Source organism: Aquarana catesbeiana, linkage group LG10 (genome assembly GCF_042186555.1).
Source record: "Aquarana catesbeiana isolate 2022-GZ linkage group LG10, ASM4218655v1, whole genome shotgun sequence".
Classification (NCBI taxonomy): Eukaryota; Metazoa; Chordata; class Amphibia; order Anura; family Ranidae; genus Aquarana; species Aquarana catesbeiana.
This window is the reverse complement of record NC_133333.1, coordinates 174,018,170-174,037,903: the sequence shown is the minus strand read 5'-3', so window position 1 is coordinate 174,037,903 and position 19,734 is coordinate 174,018,170. Positions and strand designations below refer to the sequence as shown.

General features: G+C 41.4%; 1 protein-coding gene across 3 annotated transcripts in view; it reads right to left on the bottom strand.

The window, feature by feature from the left end:
• PRKCZ (protein kinase C zeta) overlaps window positions 1-19,734 on the bottom strand; it is a 608,643-nt gene that overhangs the window by 98,327 nt on the left and 490,582 nt on the right. For all 3 annotated transcript variants that reach the window (XM_073602984.1, XM_073602983.1, XM_073602985.1), the window contains 2 exons: window positions 19,499-19,578; window positions 2,537-2,626 (listed from right to left, as the gene is read on the bottom strand). In XM_073602984.1, coding sequence (XP_073459085.1) covers window positions 2,537-2,626; window positions 19,499-19,578 — 170 coding nt within the window. The remainder of the gene's footprint in view (window positions 1-2,536; window positions 2,627-19,498; window positions 19,579-19,734) is intronic.

Genomic DNA, 19,734 nt, shown 5'->3' with positions numbered 1-19,734 from the left:
GAGGACTGACATCTGAGAAGGAGCTTTGAATGGAGGAGACTAAGGAGGATAAAGTTTTAAGTGGAATCTCGTTTTCAATTATTGGATTATAACTTACCTGGCTGGATGCTCCAAGGAAAAGATTCAGCTGTTTTTGCCATTGAGGATATTTAACAACAAAGGCGCTACTAGAACCATAGGGGTCCTTATTTGAGGTGAGAGGCTGGGGCACACTATTGGTGGAAGCAATTATCACTACTCATTTATGAACTGAACTTTGTACACTTGATTGTACATGGATTATCAAGGATTTTTGGACAAGCACCTTAATTTATTTTTTTTTTGTAAACATTTTTATGGATTTATTCGTATTTTTATCGTCATTCACATTTGCATCATAAGTCGAGGAATTGTTTGGTGCTCTTGCAACGTTTGCACATCCATTTACATTAATTTTCACTTCAGTTATTTGTTCACTTTGTTATTTATTTGAGCAAGCGCCACATTTATTCACTTGACTCATTGCATACTGTGTGGGAACACTTTTTAATGTTGGCAGCCACTCTTTGACCTATTGTAGCTTGGTTTGCCCATTAGTTTTGTTCATATATATCTCTTTAGTTGTTATATCTACCTGGTCCTTATTGAAAAACGGAAAAACAATGGGTAATTTGGCACACGCGAAAAGTTTCACTAGGGGGCATCTCTAATGTTTCTCTGAAATAGGAAGGCTTTATGGTCCTATTATTATCTATAAAATGTGCTATCCTGTAGAGGTCCTTGTTAATCCACCATGCAAATTGTTGAGGATCCTTTCCTGGGGGGAATTGAGGGTTATTAAAAAGAGGGGCCACTTGAAAATGAGGAGATTTCATGGGATATAATTTGCATACCATGTCCAAAAGATGTAGAGTGGCATAAGGAAGGACTCAAGCTAGCCCGACGCTCCTTTGGGGAAGGCCACATCAGGAGGTCCATAGGAAGGGACGTACTAGCTTGTGCCTCCAAGCGAACCCTGTCAGGTTGATATATTTGGTATACATAATATTTCTAACCTCCCAACCACCATAGCAGTCACAGTGTCCCTGATCATCGCCGCACCAGTCACAGTGTCCCTGATCATCGCCGCACCAGTCACAGTGTCCCTGATCATCGCCGCACCAGTCACAGTGTCCCTGATCATCGCCGCACCAGTCAGTGTCCCTGATCATCGCCGCACCAGTCACATTGTCCCTGATCATCGCCGCACCAGTCACATTGTCCCTGATCATCGCTGCACCAGTCACAGTGTCCCTGATCATCGCCGCACCAGTCACAGTGTCAATGTCCCTAATCACCACCACACTAGTCACAGTGTTCCTGATCACTGCTGCACCAGCCCCATTGTGGTCAGACCAGTGTAGTTTTAAACACTGTTTCCGAATGCTGCCACACCAGACTAAATGCAGCTAGCAACAGTTTTCTTCTTCACTACCACACTAGTCCCAGTGTCGCCATACCAGTGTATGCCAGTGACAGTGATCCTTGTATGTAGTATATCCCGAATTTTCGGTTTCAGTCCAGAATCTTCATTTTAGGTGCACCACTATTTGTTCTGGCCACGGAAATGCATTAATGCTCAAATGCGCCAAGCGTGAATATGCCTGTAGACACCTATGTGTGCATGGAAACCTAGGCTAGCAGAGGTGTTTTTTCAGGCTGAAAAAAAACATCAAACTAAGTGTTTTTTAAGCCCTGTGCATGAGGCCTAAAGTAAATACACATTACAAAAGAAAGCTCTGTCTAATTTTTGAAATCAGGAAACTGCAGGTTAGCTGTGCCACCTTTTCCCGATTACCAGCCCTCCAGTAAAGATCAGACATGACACGTATCCTTGAAAGGAAACAGACGATGGCCCATTAGCAATGCAAACCATTTTGGACACATGGTCCATTAGATGTACTTAACAGTCTGCAGTCACCTTCTATATATTAGCTCTTTTTTTTACCAGTTTAAAGCGAGAGTGTTTAAATAGTTGGAAAGGCCCTAATGCGTGCAAGGTACAGTATTTTACATATATTACTGTTAAAAAGGCAACACACAAAATCAATCTATGTACTGCTAATGCCATCTAGAAATCATTACAACTCTGAACTAAAGTCTGAGCTCCATGGCATTCACTGCAGAAGAGTTAAGCAGGATTTCACATGTAGGTCTCAATGGAACTGCGTTCCTGTTTCACATAATGCTATGCTCTACATTCTCCTTTTCTCCTCTAAGATTCAGCAAAGAACCTTCAATAAGCAGAGTTAAGAATAACTGGTCTGTACGTTCAAGAGCTCAGTAGCTATGTTCCTAGGACACCATATTACCCAGAACAAGAAGTATTCATGCAGCCATGGGTCTGCTGCACTACTGCTATGCCTGCATGGAAAGAAGCAGTCCCTGTGTGGAAGGTTAAATTTTGAATACGGTGTACCTTTAACATGCATTAAGCTTACAGATCAATAAGAGATCATAGCCAACCAGAATTACAATAAAAACACGCAAATATTAATAACAGAGTTGCTCATCTTACCATATCCCAGTCTATGCTTCTGAAAAAGGTGTGCGACTTGATATCAGCAAACCCAGTCTGTAGCTGGCACCCCAATCTGTCTTTTGGATCCTTCAAAGAAAAACTTAGATTAAGGGGTTTAGTTTACCAAGACATAATTTACTACACAGAAAAAGTGACCCAGAAAAAAAGTCTTTTGGTTTCCCCTCAACTACCAATCACTGGGACAAGAAATAAAGGTAAGGCCCATTTCATACCTGGTGATTTGGGATTGTGGGGAGAATCGCCTCCATTCTGCCCCGGGATTCCCAAGTGCACCACAATAGTGGCAAAATATGCCACGTGTGTTTGGGTGCCATTCATTTTTAATGGCACCTCAAACAGTGCAGTTCTGCCACGAGTGTTGTGTGATATATCAGGCAATGAACTTCACGCAACGAGGTTTTCCACAATATATTGCACAACAATCACAGTTAAATCGCACTGTGTTTGAGGTGCCATTAAACGTTAATGGCACCCAAACACACGTGGTGCGTTTTGCCACTATTGCAGTACAATTTGAAATCACAGGGCAGAATCGAGGCAATTCTGCCCACTATCCCAAATCACCAGAAGTGAATTGTCTCACCAACAGGGACATAGCAAGAAAAACAAAAATACAAACAAGTTTTGGCTGGAGTAAGCATATAGTGAATGCTGTGCTTGCTGATGTGCACAATAAACAATTATGGCAGAAAGTAGCAAACTTTTTCCCTTATGTTTAAAATATTTAATACATCTTCATGAGTTAAACAAAAAGGAGGAATCCTGGAGTACAGTACTAGACACAAGCAGAATATTCATACACCATGGGACATCCACAAGCAATTAATAGGAAGGGTAGGCAACAATGAGGCAAACAGAACTGTGCCAACAGACCCAACCTTAGAGAACAGCTGCGAGAACCTTGCGACCAAATGCTGCAACAGCAGAAGATTGGATGTCCATCTGGTAAAACTTTTAAAAAGTTTGAACAGAAGACCATGTGAGTTCTTACACAACTGGGCTACAGAGGTTTGGTGCTGAAATGCTCATAAAAATACCATTAATCTGGTGGATGGGGTGCATAAGAGCACAGGAAAACGATTTTTCTTTGAGAATGTGTGGTAATATCATCTTGTATCCATCAGAGAACGCTGGGCTCTGAAGCAGGCTGTCCCTTGCAAGAACAGAACAAAGAGGAAATCCATCTGTCTGGTTGGAGCAAGAACCAAGCTTAGATCCCAAGGAAGCATAGGGTGATGCAAGGGGGGCTTAACAGAAGATACAGCCTTGGTCAAAAGCTATGAAAATGACACAAATATTAATTTTCAAAGTCTGCTGCTTCAGATCTTTTTTGTCAGATGTTACTATGGTATACTGAAGTATAATTACAAGCATTTCATAAGTATCAAAGGCTTTTATTGACAACTACATTAAGCTTATGCAAAGAGTCAGTATTTGCAGTCTTTCAAGACCTCTGCAATTCACCCTGGCATGTGGTCAATCAACTTCTGGGCCACATCCTGATTGGTAGCCCATTCTTGTATAATCAATGCGTGGAGTTTGTCAGAATTTGTGGGGGGTTTTTTATTCACCCGCTTCTTGAGGATTGACCACAAGTTCTCAATGGGATTAAGGTCTAGGGAGTTTCCTGGCCTTGGACCCCAAATTTCGATGTTTTGTTCCCCAAGCCACTTAGTTATCTCTTTTGCCTTATGGCAAGGCGCTCCATCATGCTGGAAAAGGCATTGATTGTCACCAAACTGTTCTTGGATGGTTGGGAGAAGTTGCTCTCGGAGGATGTTTTTGTACCGTTCTTTATTCATGGTTGTGTTCTTAAGCAAAATTGGGGGCCCACTCCCCTGACTGAGAAGCAACCCCACACATGAATAGTCTCAGGATGCTTTACTGGTTGCATGACACAGGACTGATGGTAGCGCTCATCTTTTCTTTTCCGGACAAGGTTTTTTCCTGGATGCCCCAAACAATCAGAAAGGGGATTCAGAGAAAATTGACTTTACCCCAGCCCACAACAGTACAATCCTTGTATGTTTTGCAGAATATCAGTCTGTCCCTGATGTTTTTCCTGGAGAGAATTGGCTTCTTTGCTGCCCTTCTTGACACCAGGCCATCCTCCAAAAGTCTTTGCCTCACTGTACCTGCATATGCACTCACACCTTCCTGCTGCCATTCCTGAGCAAGCTCTGCACTGGTGGTGGCCCGAACCCGCAGCTGAATCAACTGTACGAGACGGTCCTGGCGCTTGCTGGACTTTCTTGGGCGCCCTGAAGCCTTCTTCACAAATGCAGTGGAAATTTTTTTTATAGGATTAAGTTCATTTTAATGGCAAAGAGGGACTTGCCTGATCGCTCTTCATAACATTCTGGAGTATATGCAAATTGCCATAATAAAAACTGGCAGTAGACTTTGTGAAAATTAATATTTGTGTCATTCTCAAAACTTTTGGCCTTGACTGTACACCTTGAATAAAGGTTTATACAAGGCAGCACTCTGAGGCATTTGAAAACAAAAGGATAAGGCTGATACCTGACCTTTAAAGTGGTAGTAAAGGGTCAAGGTTTTTTACCTTCATGAATTCTATGCATGAAGGTAAAAAAAAAACCTTCTGTGTGCAGCAGCCTCCCTAATACTTACCTGAGCCCCATTTTTATCCAGCAATGTGCACAAGAGCAGCAACTCCAAGTCTCTTCCTCCTCATTGGCTGGTATAGCAGTGGGAACCATTGTCTGCCACTATAATCAATCACAGCCAGTGAGCCAATGAGGAGAGCGCGGGAGTGGAGCCAAGCTGTGCTCCATAGACACACAGAGCAATGGCTCGAGAGTGAGCCTGCTCGGGTGCACCTATAGCAAGCTGCTTGCTATGGGGGCAATTGGCAGGAGTGAGGGGCCAGGAGCGCCAGCAGGGAACAAAAAAAGAGGAGGATCGGAGTATGATCCAGAGTACGATATTTATTTCTAATCTTCCGTTAATATCCCTTTAAGAGTACCCAAGGCTAATTTCTAGTCAAGACCTGATTGTAGGAAGACCAGTAGATGAGGTACAGAGTGGTCTCTGGGATTGAAGTGTCTGTGTTCACATCAGGCAAAAAGATTTCCAGGTGCGATATCTATATATCTTCCTGGAAGAGGCTTTTCTTGCTTTTAGCAAGGTAGACATCGCTGACTCAAAAACACTTAACACCCGGGTTTCAATAGCCATGCCATTAAAGCCAAAGACTGAAAAGCAGGATGGGAAACAGCCATCCTTCAGATGGCAGATCGGGCCTGATGGGAAAACGGAGGGTGGGGGGGGGGGGGTCTGCTAGAAGTCTGAGTATTGTCTGTGTACTAGGTCCTTCTGGGCCAGTTTGATGCAAAATAGAATCAACGGTGTCTTTTCTTGCTCTATTTTCCTTAACAAGTAAGGTTAGATTCACACTGGAGGGGAGGCATACATTAGATTGAACTGAGGCTAGAGGATTCCTGGTTCTGGCAATATACAGAGGTAGTTTGTTGTTGAATCTGGAGGCTAGGATGTCCATATCTGTATTTCCCCATTTTTGGCATGTCAGATTGAAGATAACTGGATGAAGGGGCCATTCCCCTTGGGCAGTTATTGGTTGATCTAAAAGAAGAGAGCATTGAGGTTGTAGTGTTTTAAGCCAATTTGTACTCTCTTGAAACCACAGGTCTGGGATATCTGTGACCCCAAAAAAGGCACTGTAAACAGGCTTCCCCCACACTTAGGAGTGAGGGTGTTTCCAACATTGTGAGGATGGGTTTGGGGAAGACTTTGTGGGCCAAGCCTTGTGGCAAAAGTAAAAGGGCTGAACTTTTTGAAATTTTCGCCTGGTTAGAGCAGACGGGTGCATTTTGAGGAGCTAGGGACTCTACAAGAAGGTGGATTTTGGGGCCCTGCACTGTGAGAATAAAACCTTCCCACCTGTGATCTCTTTAATATGGTCAAGTGCCTCTCCGAACAGATGTCTTCCATGGAAATGTATAGGTGTGAGGCATCTTTGAAGTTTCACCTGTCTAAGCTTTTAGTTATAAGCAAGAGTTTGTTGCACAGCTTAGCCTGCAAGATTAAAGAGAGCTTTTAGGAGCTTCTCAGACTTTCTATCTGCCGAATCTTTGTTTAGGACAGAGACTGCGGAACCAACTACAGAATAGCCCACTTCTTTGTTAACGCTTTTTCCACTGGATAGATTTTAGTAAAGATTTGGGGGAAGTGAAAAGTCTTTCAGGAATGACTCAGGCGTCAGACTGCAGGGAGTATGCAGTAACCCAGGTGTAGGCCGTCGTGTAACAAATCCTCAAGGCAAAAGGGCAGGAGGAAGCAGTCGAGTATAAGTTAGATTTTTTCCACCAAGTTTGAAAAGTTTGCACTGTGAAGTGAAAACATTCCAAACACAGCCTAGTTTTTACAGTAAGATATAAGGTGATCCTGTTTTACCTTACCAAGATGCTGGACTGTATATGAAGTCTAGGCTTTATCCATCATGGTGGGCATACCTCTGCAGGGTTCATCAGGGACCATAACTATGAAGCACAGCCCTGGACCCGTACAGCACCCTGCAGCTAACTCAATGCATTTCACAAAGTGCCAAGTGAATGCCCACACAGAAACCAATGCCTGAAGCAACATTACAAGCCATCCCCACTGTGCCAGGTCTGGGTACATCTCCCAATGTTTTACAGATATTGCACCAATTCAGATACACTGCTTCTAAGCTGGCATTAGAATACAGTGAGAGTTTAAATTAAGAGCCAAAAGCTAAAATAATGAAGACAAATAATAAACTATTTAAGTTAGGTATGATTTTCTCTATTAAGAAGAGGCCCATCACCTTCAGACTGTAGAATAACACTGCGAAACCGTGGAGTGAAGTAGGGTCCAGGAGCGTGTCCAGGGGGCTAGTGTCCAATCACTGGAAGGTACACACCTATAACCCATGGTGTATGAAAATTCTGCCTCTGTCCTGTACTGTACAATTAATATATGAATATATACACACACACACACACACAGGTGCATCTCAAAAAATTTGAATACCATCCAAAAGTTCATTTATTTCAGTAATTTAATTCAAAAAGTAAAACTCAAATTTTATATAGATTCATTACACACAGAGTGATATATTTATTTCTTTTAATTTTGATGATTGTGGCTTACAGCTAATCCAAACCCAAAATTCAGTATCTCAGAAAATTTGATTATTACATAAGACCAATGAAAAAAAGGATTTTTAATACAGAAATGTTGGCTTACTGAAAAGTATGTCCATGTACTCAATGGTAGGTATGGTATTCCTGCGCTACCATGTAAAATTGGAAAACAATATGGGGGGGGGGGGGGGGGACAAGCAGCTTGCACCGAAAGGGTCCAACCTGGCCCTAAATAACTAAAATAGAAAAGGGGGGATGGTGCTGCGCTAGTCCTAATGTAAACGTATCGAGATAGTACAGAATACTAGTGGAGTGGCATAATGCCTAATGACAAAAGTAGATGGTAAATAATGGATCATACGTTGTTAAAATATGCTGCATACATATGTAAATTAAGAATAGAGGCTGCTTGTGAATAAAATAAATTCACTACTGATTAAAAATGCAAACACTTCACCTATAGTGTAAAAGGCAATAAAAGTGCATGTGGAAGGTGAAAACACATAAAAGAAAATAAATAAGGTGAAATAGGAATAAAGTGAATCGCACTCAAGTACAGGGTGCCTCTGCATGTCTTTAAGAGATCACAATAGGGTGGTATATATGCAGAGTGACAACACATTAATAATACAAAATGGAAATCGGGATGTAGCAATAAACCACACTCAAGTGCAAGGTTACTATGGGTGTCCTGAGAGATCAACTAAAATTGATAAATAGAATCAAAAAGGTGCACAATGCAAACTGTACATAAATAATCTAAACATATGGATATAGGTGGAACAGATCCTTCACCTACAGTGCGAACCTCTAAAAAAATATTTGAAACATAAACACATATATATAAAAATGAAAATGACATAATCCGCACTCCAGTGCAGTGTAAAAATAAATGTCCTAAAAAATCCTATTAAGGGTGATAAAAAAGTGTCCAGTGTCAGCAATCAGTGCTCACAAAAATAGTACAGCGTCCAAAAACAAAGGAGAAAGTGACTTTGTGCAGCAACAGTAAATTATAAAGCTTCTTAAATGTGCTTAATAGGAAACGTGAAGGCAGCAGCTAAATTCTAGCATTGCTTTCCTCAGATGGGTGAGAAATGTGGGGTGACAACACCAATCCTCTTCATGCAGCAATCCTATAATGGAGGGCAATGGCCCCTTACCTCACTGTGCTGAGGTTACAGCATGAATCAATCAGGGTATGTGATGTCTCCTATGGGGGTCAGTCCTGGGTCTCAAGCTGTCCTTCAGTATGCCTCAGATATTGCAGGGGGCATAGCAGCCATAAGAGAAACAAAGGTGCCACATAGTGCAGTAATTTTTATAAAGTAAAGGCTTTATTTAAAAATCGCATAGGGTACTCACACAGTGGTGCAACAGGGGATGAGTTGTATCCTGATGAGCGGCGAGCTCGTATATTGTTACAGTGGAGGGTGCCGGTCCCTACGCGTGGCGTCACGGGTCACGTGGCTTCTTCAGGGGATGATAGAGGGCACCCATCCTTGTCCTTAAATAAATCAGGTAAATACAATGTACGGCGGCCATTTTCTTGAAGTTCAATGGAAACTAGCCATAGCGGCCATTTTCCCGGGGCTATATGGGTGCGGCCATTTTGTTGGTTATCCACAACAATCTGAGATAGTGGCAGCGCAGCTGATACATCAGGACTCTGTACCTGCGGTGCTTCAAGTTTGGAATTCTTTTATTAGTGCTCAAAGCTCAAACGGAGAGCTACATATCATTACTGGTGAACTTAAGCACTCTTACTACACCTCCTTTCACAGAGCCGATAATATAAGAATAATGCACGGCATGCAGAGGGAGGGGAAAATGTAAGTGTACAATGTAAAGGTCAGCTAGTCCTAGAATATGGTGATAGAATAATTGATGGTAAGCTAAGGGAGTATCCCCTCCACTGTAGTAGATACACTCATCCATATTATATATACAAAAAACATCCTAAACTTTAATATGCATCTAATAAAAAGTGTTAAGTATATGTAATTAAAAAAAAAAAAAATCATTAAAAAGACTATGGAATAGGTCTGAGTAATCAACGGATCCTCAGGGGGCCATAAAAGCAATTAGTCTATATAACACTTAATATATAAAACAGTGGATTTCCATTGTTTGAGTAAAAATATTAAAACGCCCATAAAGATAAAATAGATGAAAGTATTAAAAATGTAAATAACAAAAAAATCATACAAAATTGAAACTAAAGAAATATGTATAGCACTGGATCCTAGGGGGGCAGTAAAAATAAGATGTTAAAAGCCAATATAAACCCCACACAGTAGCCCAGACTAAGGTGGGAGTAGACAGGAAAAACAGTAAAGGAATCAGAAAAATCGGTCAAATCAGATGTACTACATGTATGCGTGTATGAGGCTAAAAATCACTTAAAAAGCAGTTCAGGTCAAATTCTATATTGAGGCCGCGAGGTGCAAATGTGTCTAAGGTGAATATCCACCTGGATTCCGCCTGGCTTAGGGTTCTCACCTTATGACCGCCTCGCCAGTGTCTGACATAAGGTTCGATCCCCCAAAATTTGAGGTGGGTAGGATCTTTATTATGGCATACTAAGAAATGCTTGGAGACACTATGCTTATCATAGCCATTGAGGATATTCTTCACATGTTCTTTAATTCTTATTCTAAGTGGTCTTTTTGTTCGGCCAATGTACTGGAGCCCACAACTGCATTCCAGGGCATACACCGCTCCTTCAGTATTGCAGCTGATGAAATTGTTTATCTTATAGGTTACTCCAGTGCTTGTTGATGTGAACTCAAATTTGCTCTCATTGTCTTGGAGCATGCAAAACACCTTCTACACGGAAAGAAGCCCTTTTCCAGTAAAGAAGGAAAAGGTCCTTTTGGGCGGATCTATAACGTTTTTTACTACCTTGTCTCGAATGGTAGGTCCTCTTTTATATATAAAGTGCGGGTGCAGGGATATGGATCCTTGAAATTGTTTGTCTGCAAGGAGGATGTGCCAGTGATTTTTAATAATTTTTTCCACTTTTTTGTGTTGTGCGCTGAAATCTAAAATTAAAGGTGCTCCCTCTAGTGGCTTTTTGTGTTTATTGACATCTTTAATTAGTTGAATCCGGTCCATTGCAGCAAACTCCTTGACTTTCTCTTCAATAAATTGGCGTCCATACCCTTTGTTTGAGAATCTCGATGTTAGTTTATCTGCTTGGTCTAGAAATGTATTCAGTTGTGTGCAATTACGTCTTAATCGTACCAGTTGGCCCTTTGGTACATTGTAGAGCCAGTTCTTATGATGGCAACTTTCGATAGGCAGGTAACTATTTCTATCTACATCCTTAAAGTGCGTTTGTGAGCTGAAACCAGATTCATCTTGCAAGATCTCTAGGTCAAGGAAGGTTGCCTTAGTGTTGCTGATGTCCCAGGTCAGTGTAATATTTTTATTATTTCTATTGAGTTCCTCTAAAAAACACGTAAGTCGCTCTATATCTCCTTTCCATAGAATAAAAACATCATCTATATATCTTTTGTAGACCACAAGTTCAACTGGTGCGTTTTTAAAAACACTATCCTCCTCCCATTCGGCCATGAATAGTCCCGCTATGCTAGGGGCAAATTTAGCCCCCATAGCAACTCCAGTGTGTTGTCGATAGTATCTATTATTGTACCAAAAGTAGTTGTTCTTTAAATTAAAATCGATACACTTAACAAGAAACTTCCTCTGTATACAGGGTAGTTGAATATATTTCCATAGGCCCCATTTTGCTGCTTCGCATGCTAAATGATGCGGTATGATGGTATATAACAAGGCGACATCTGCAGTGGCCATAATCCATGGCCTTCTTCTTTTGGAATATTTTCTAATATCTGCAGCATCTGCTTCGTGTCCCTCAGATATGCTTGTGTGTTTTGTACCGCAGGTTGCAAAAATACATCAATATATTGGCCTAATCGGGATGTGAGGGAGTCTATACCATTTACTATTGGTCTCGGCGGTGGATTAGTGTTATTTTTATGCATCTTGGGTAAGGTGTATATAATAGATGTACGGCATGACTCTGGGATTAGAAACTTAGCCTCCTTTTTATTCAATATATTTTTCTTTACTCCTAGGTTTATGATCTGTTCCAGTGCTTTCCTACACTTATATACGGGATTGCTCAAAAGTCTTGTATAGGTGTTCTCATCGTCAAGCATCTCTATCATGGTTTGATGGTATTGTTCCTTCGAAAGTACAATTCCCCCACCTTTGTCGGCTTGACGGATTACCAAGTCTTTCCTCTTTACTAATTTACGAATGCCACTTTTTATGTAATCTGGATCCTCCTTCTTTATTTTCAGTTCTTTGATATCTTCTAAAACCACTTTTTTTAAAAACTTCAATATATTTGCTATCCTTTATGGGCGGGTTAAAAACAGATTTGTTCCTCAATGTGACGCCATTCTCTTCAATAATCGGATATTTTGATCGAGTAGGGTTACTCATAATGTATTTCTGGATATTCAATTTTCTTATAAATTTCTGAATTCCAACATAGGTCTGGAATTTATCCAAATTCTTCATAGGTGCATATTTAAGGCCTTTAACACTGCGATCTCTTCATGTGTTAATTCCTGTCCACTTAGATTGAAAATTCCTTCTCCTTTTACTCTCTTTTTCTTTTGTGCTCTCTTTCCTGATCTCCGTCCTCTCTTCTTCCTGGACTTTTTCTGGAATTTCTCATCTCGTCTAGTAATCTGGGTGGGTGATCTTCCCTGCCCCTGTCTAAAAAAGGCCTATTGTATGCTTGGTCTCCATACTGTGCCGGATGGTTTCTCTCTTGTCTTTCCTCTTCCCCTCTCTGCGCGAGTGGAGCGTAATAGTTATATGTTGGTATTGGGCTTCGTTCATTATAGTGTTGGTTCCTATGTTGTGGGCCTCTTCTTTCTCCATGATCATATTCATACATCGGGCTCCTTCCTCTAGGCCTATGGTGTTCGTATGGTGGTTCCTTATTATCCCTATAATCATAGGATGGTCTTCTCCGATTTCTAGGTCCTTGGGGTGGTCCCCTATACTCTCTCTGGTCTCTCTCAATGGCTATGATAAGCATAGTGTCTCCAAGCATTTCTTAGTATGCCATAATAAAGATCCTACCCACCTCAAATTTTGGGGGATCGAACCTTATGTCAGACACTGGCGAGGCGGTCATAAGGTGAGAACCCTAAGCCAGGCGGAATCCAGGTGGATATTCACCTTAGATACATTTGCACCTCGCGGCCTCAATATAGAATTCGACCTGAACTGCTTTTTAAGTGATTTTTAGCCTCATACACGCATACATGTAGTACATCTGATTTGACCGATTTTTCTGATTCCTTTACTGTTTTTCCTGTCTACTCCCACCTTAGTCTGGGCTACTGTGTGGGGTTTATATTGGCTTTTAACGTCTTATTTTTACTGCCCCCCTAGGATCCAGTGCTATACATATTTCTTTAGTTTCAATTTTGTATGATTTTATTGTTATTTACATTTTTAATACTTTCATCTATTTTATCTTTATGGGCGTTTTAATATTTTTACTCAAACAATGGAAATCCACTGTTTTATATATTAAGTGTTATATAGACTAATTGCTTTTATGGCCCCCTGAGGATCCGTTGATTACTCAGACCTATTCCCCAGTCTTTTTAATTATTTGATTTTTTTTTTTTAATTACATATATTTAACACTTTTTATTAGATGCATATTAAAGTTTAGGATGTTTTTTGTATATATAATATGGATGAGTGTATCTACTACAGTGGAGGGGATACTCCCTTAGCTTACCATCAATTATTCTATCACCATATTCTAGGACTAGCTGACCTTTACATTGTACACTTACATTTTCCCCTCCCTCTGCATGCCGTGCATTATTCTTATATTATCGGCTCTGTGAAAGGAGGTGTAGTAAGAGTGCTTAAGTTCACCAGTAATGATATGTAGCTCTCCGTTTGAGCTTTGAGCACTAATAAAAGAATTCCAAAATTGAAGCACCGCAGGTACAGAGTCCTGATGTATCAGCTGCGCTGCCACTATCTCAGATTGTTGTGGATAACCAACAAAATGGCTGCACCCATATAGCCCCGGGAAAATGGCCGCTATGGCTAGTTTCCATTGAACTTCAAGAAAATGGCCGCCGTACATTGTATTTACCTGATTTAAGGACAAGGATGGGTGCCCTCTATCATCCCCTGAAGAAGCTACGTGACCCGTGACGCCACGCGTAGGGACCGGCACCCTCCACTGTAACAATATACGAGCTCGCCGCTCGTCAGGATACAACTCATCCCCTGTTGCACCACTGTGTGAGTACCCTATGCGATTTTTAAATAAAGCCTTTACTTTATAAAAATTACTGCACTATGTGGCACCTTTGTTTCTCTTATGGCTGCTATGCCCCCTGCAATATCTGAGGCATACTGAAGGACAGCTTGAGACCCAGGACTGACCCCCATAGGAGACATCACATACCCTGATTGATTCATGCTGTAACCTCAGCACAGTGAGGTAAGGGGCCATTGCCCTCCATTATAGGATTGCTGCATGAAGAGGATTGGTGTTGTCACCCCATATTTCTCACCCATCTGAGGAAAGCAATGCTAGAATTTAGCTGCTGCCTTCACATTTCCTATTAAGCACATTTAAGAAGCTTTATAATTTACTGTTGCTGCACAAAGTCACTTTCTCCTTTGTTTTTGGACGCTGTACTATTTTTGTGAGCACTGATTGCTGACACTGGACACTTTTTTATTACTCTTAATAGGATTTTTTAGGACATTTATTTTTACACTGCACTGGAGTGCGGATTATGTCATTTTCATTTTTATATATATGCGTTTATGTTTCAAATATTTTTTTAGAGGTTCGCACTGTAGGTGAAGGATCTGTTCCACCTATATCCATATGTTTAGATTATTTATGTACAGTTTGCATTGTGCACCTTTTTGATTCTATTTATCAATTTTAGTTGATCTCTCAGGACACCCATAGTAACCTTGCACTTGAGTGTGGTTTATTGCTACATCCCGATTTCCATTTTGTATTATTAATGTGTTGTCACTCTGCATATATACCACCCTATTGTGATCTCTTAAAGACATTCAGAGGCACCCTGTACTTGAGTGCGATTCACTTTATTCCTATTTCACCTTATTTATTTTCTTTTATGTGTTTTCACCTTCCACATGCACTTTTATTGCCTTTTACACTATAGGTGAAGTGTTTGCATTTTTAATCAGTAGTGAATTTATTTTATTCACAAGCAGCCTCTATTCTTAATTTACATATGTATGCAGCATATTTTAACAACGTATGATCCATTATTTACCATCTACTTTTGTCATTAGGCATTATGCCACTCCACTAGTATTCTGTACTATCTCGATAAGTTTACATTAGGACTAGCGCAGCACCATCCCCCCTTTTCTATTTTATGTCCATGTACTGTATAGTATCCAATCAATACTTGGTTGGTGCTCCATTTGCATGAATTACTGCATCAACAAAACGTAGCATGGAGGAGATCAGCCTGTGGCACTGCAGATTCACACTGGAATTATGGAAGTCCAGGTTGCGGCTTACAGCTCATCTGCATTGTTGAGTCTGGTGTCTCTCAACTTCCTCTTGACAATACCCCACAGATTCTCTATGGGGTTTAGGTCAGGTGAGTTTGCTGGCCAATGAAGTAGTGATACTGTGATCATTAAACCAGTAATTGGGCAGCACAGTGGTTAGCACTTTCGCCTAGCAGTAAAAAGGTTCTCTGGTCCGAATCCCAACCCCGACACCACCTGCCTGGAGTTTGCATGTTCTCCCTGTGCCTGCGTGGGTTTCCTCCAGGTACTCAGGTTTCCTCCCACACTCCAAAGACATGTTGGTAGGTTAATTAGATCCGATCTAAATTGGCCCTAGTATATGAATGTGAGTTAGGGACCTTAGATTGTAAGCTCCTTGAGGGTAGGCACTGATGTAAATGTATAATATATATGTAAAGCGCTGCGTAGATTGACAGCGCTATACAAGTACGTGAAATAATAATAGTATTGGTACTTTTGGCAGTGTGGGCAGGTGCCAAGTCCTGCTGGAAAATTAAATCAGCATCTCCATAAAGTTTTTCAGCAGAGGGAAGCACGATGTGCGCTAGAATTTCCTGGTAGAGGGCTGCGCTGACTTTGAACTTGATAAAACACAGTGGACCAACACTAGCAGACCTCCCCAAATCATTACTGACTGTGGAAACTTCACACTGGACCTCATGCAACTTGAGTTCTGTGCCTCTCCACTCTTCCTCCAGACTCGTGGACCTTGATTTCCAAGTGAAATTCAAAATTTACTTTCATCCGAAAAGAGGACTTTGGACCACTGAGCACCAGTCCAGTCCTTTTTCTCCTTAGCCCAGGTAAGACGCTTCTGATGTGGTCTCTGGTTTAGAAGTGGTTTGACACAAGGAATGCGACAGTTGTAACCCATGTCCTGGATATGTCTGTGTGGTGGCTCTTGGAGCACTGACACCAGCCCCCGTCCGCTCTTTGTGAATCTCCCCCAAATTCTTGAGTGGCCTTTGCTTCACAATCCTCTCAAGGCTGCGGTTATCCCTGTTGCTTGTGCACCTTTTTCTACTACATTTTTTTCCTTCCATTCAACTCTCCATTATTATCCTTGGATAAAGCACTCTGAACAGCCAGCTTCTGCTGTGTAACCTACTGAACCAGACTGAGACCATTTAAAGCAGGGATCCTCAAACTACGGCCCTCCAGCTGTTGCGGAACTACACATCCCATGAGGCATTGTAAAACTCTAACATTCACAGACATGGCTAGGCATGATGGGAATTGTAGTTCTTGAACAAATGGAGGGCCGTAGTTTGAAGACCCCTGATTTAAAGGCTCCGGACACCTTTAAAGGTTTTGAGTAAATTAGCTGTTTAGGGTGGGACTCCATGAGTCTACAATTCTGAACTTCTTTCACAATATTCTAATTATCTGAGATACTGAATTTAGGGTTTCCACTAGCTGTAAGCCATAATCACCAAACTTAAAAAAATAAATGGCTAAAATATATCACTCTATGTGTAATGAATCTATATAATATATGAGTTTTACTCTTTTAAAGCGGCGTTCCACCCAAAAGTGGAACATCCGCTCATTTGTCTCCTTCCCCACCTTCAGTGCCACATTTGGCACCTTTCAGGGGGAGCGGATACCTGTCTTTGACAGGTATCCTGTCCCTACTCCCAGGAGTCTTGGCCGCAGCCGTTGACAATACCACTTGGCTCCCTTCTCCTTCCCCCGCCGCCGGGCCAGTAGGAGAATACAGGAGGGTGCCTCGCACATGAGCAGTAGGGACCTGGCATGAAGCCGTAATGCTCCACTACCGGGTTCCCTTACTGGCTATGCCGGTGGCAGCACCCGACAGCTGATGCAAACATCAGATGCGGTGCCGACATCGCTGGTCTCTAGGACAGGTAAGTGTCCTATTATTAAAAGTCAGCAGCTGCAGTATGTGTAGCTGCTGGCTTTTAATTTTTGCAGTGATGGGCGGACCTCCGCTTTAATTGAATTACTGAAATAAATTTACTTTTGGATGATATTTTAAAATTTTGAGATGCACCTGTATACAGTGAGGGAAAAAAGTATTTGATCCCCTGCTGATTTTGTATGTTTGCCCACTGACAAAGAAATGATCAGTCTAGAATTTTAATGGTAGGTTTATTTTAACAGTGAGACAGAATAACAACTAAAATATCCCCCATCAATCAGCAAGATTTATGGCACCCAGGTGTCTTCTATACAAATAACAAGCAGAGATTAGGAGTGCTCCTAATCTCAGCTTGTTACCTGCATAAATGGCACCAGTACAAAGAAGCAATCAGATTCCAATGTCTCCACCATGGCCAAGACCAAAGAGCTGTCCAGGGATGTCAGGGACAAGAATTGAGACCTACACAAGGCTGGAATGGGCTACAAGGCCATCGCCAAGCAGCTTGGTGAGAGGGTGATAACAGTTGGCGTGATTATTTGCAAATGGAAGAAACAAATTAACTGTCACTCTCCCTCAGTCTGGGGCTCAATGCAAGATCTCACCTCATGGAGTTTCAACAATCATGAGAATGGTGAGAAATCAGCCCAGAACTACACGGGAGAATCTTGTCAATGATCTAAGGGCAGCTGGGACTATAGTCGCCAAGAAAATTGGTTTTTCACATTACGTCATGAAGGACCGAAATGCTGCAGTGCCCGCAAGGTCCCCCTGCTCAAGAACAGGCCTGTGTGAAGTTTGCTAATGAACATCTGAATGATGCAGAGAACTGGGTGAAAGTGTTGTGGTCAGATGAGACCAAAATCGAGCCCTTTGGCATCAACTCATCGCTGCATTTGGAGGAGGAGGAGGAATGCTGCCTATGACCCCAAGAGCATCATCCCCTCCATCAAACATGGAGGTGGAAACATTATGCTTTGGGGGTGTTTTTCTGCTAAGAGGACAGGACAACTTCACCGCATCAAAGGGATGATGGACGGGGCCATTTAGAGTCAAATCTTGGGTGAGAACCTCCAACCCCCTCAGGCAGGGCATTGAAAAGGGGTCGTGTATGGGTATTCCAGCATGACAATGACCAAAAACACATGGCCAGGGCAACAAAGCAGTGGCTCAAGAAGAAGCACATTAAGGTCCTGGAGTGGCCTAGCCAGTCCCCAGACCTCAATCCCATAGAACATTGAGTTACAAAACATCAGCCTTGAAACCTTAATAACTTGGAGAGGATCTGCAAAGAGGAGTGGGACAAAATTCCTCCTGAGATGTGTGCAAACCTGGTGACCAACTACAATCAACATCTGACCTCTGTTATTGCCAACAAGGGTTTTGCCACCAAGTACCAAGTCATGTTTTGCGAAGAGGTCAAATACTTATTTCACTCATTAAAATGCAAATCAATTTATAACTTATTTGAAATGTGTTTTTCTGGATTTTTTTTGCTGTTGTCATTCTGTCTCTTGCTGTTAAAATAAACCTACCATCAAAATGATAGATTTATCATTTCTTTGTCAGTGGGCAAATGTACAAAATCAGCAGGGGATCAAATAATTTTTCCCTCACTGTATATATTTTTAGAGATAGGTAACTGTCATAATTTTGGTGAATTCCGTACTAATAAAGGCCTAAACAATCTGTCAGCAATTGTTACATTTGCCCAAACACTTTTAACCATTAGCCTGACAACATATTCTAGAGTACAAATAATTATGTACAAATGGGGATAATTAAGGATTTGAGAATTTATACAGCTTTGACTCAATAGCCCAGAGGGTTTCCCGCTTATTGGTAAGCATGGAACACTCTCACAGTTACATACTGTACCATGCTGTGTGCAAAATAAGGACAGATTATGGCAAGCACCCACCCCAAATCATGACTCTTAATTATCCTGCAAATGAGTCATAAATACCTAGGAAAAGCAGGACCTTGTAAATTCTACATTTTTTTTCCCGTGGACCAGTGTTATTATTTAAACAAATACAAAGTCCTATCATCACAATCATTAAGCATGACTTGGGCAGGATACTGCGTGCAACTTATTCTCATCATGTGGCTACCATTACTGTATGTTAGACTATGCCAGTCCCACCTTTGCTGGGTGACTGCTGACTTAAAAGGAAGAGACACCTAGAGACTTTACTGTTTTCAATCAGTCTGGGCTACCAGATTTGCCCTATTTATGTAAAAGGACTAGTTTTAGTGTTAGAGCCAGATACTCTTAAAAAACAAAGATCAACTCACCTTGTTTAAAAACCCTTTTAATACATGCGAGGCTTTAACAGACAGGAACCTTGGGATCCGAATTGGCTTCTCTAAGATAACTGGTTACATGCAAATAAAAACAAGATAAAAAAGCTCTATAAGTTCTAATCCTGAGAACAGTATACCTCAGGGGCTACATTCACACCTTTTTAGCGTGACGTGCTTAAATAACATCCTCCTAGCTGCATCACTTGAAAAACCAAATATAACAAAAT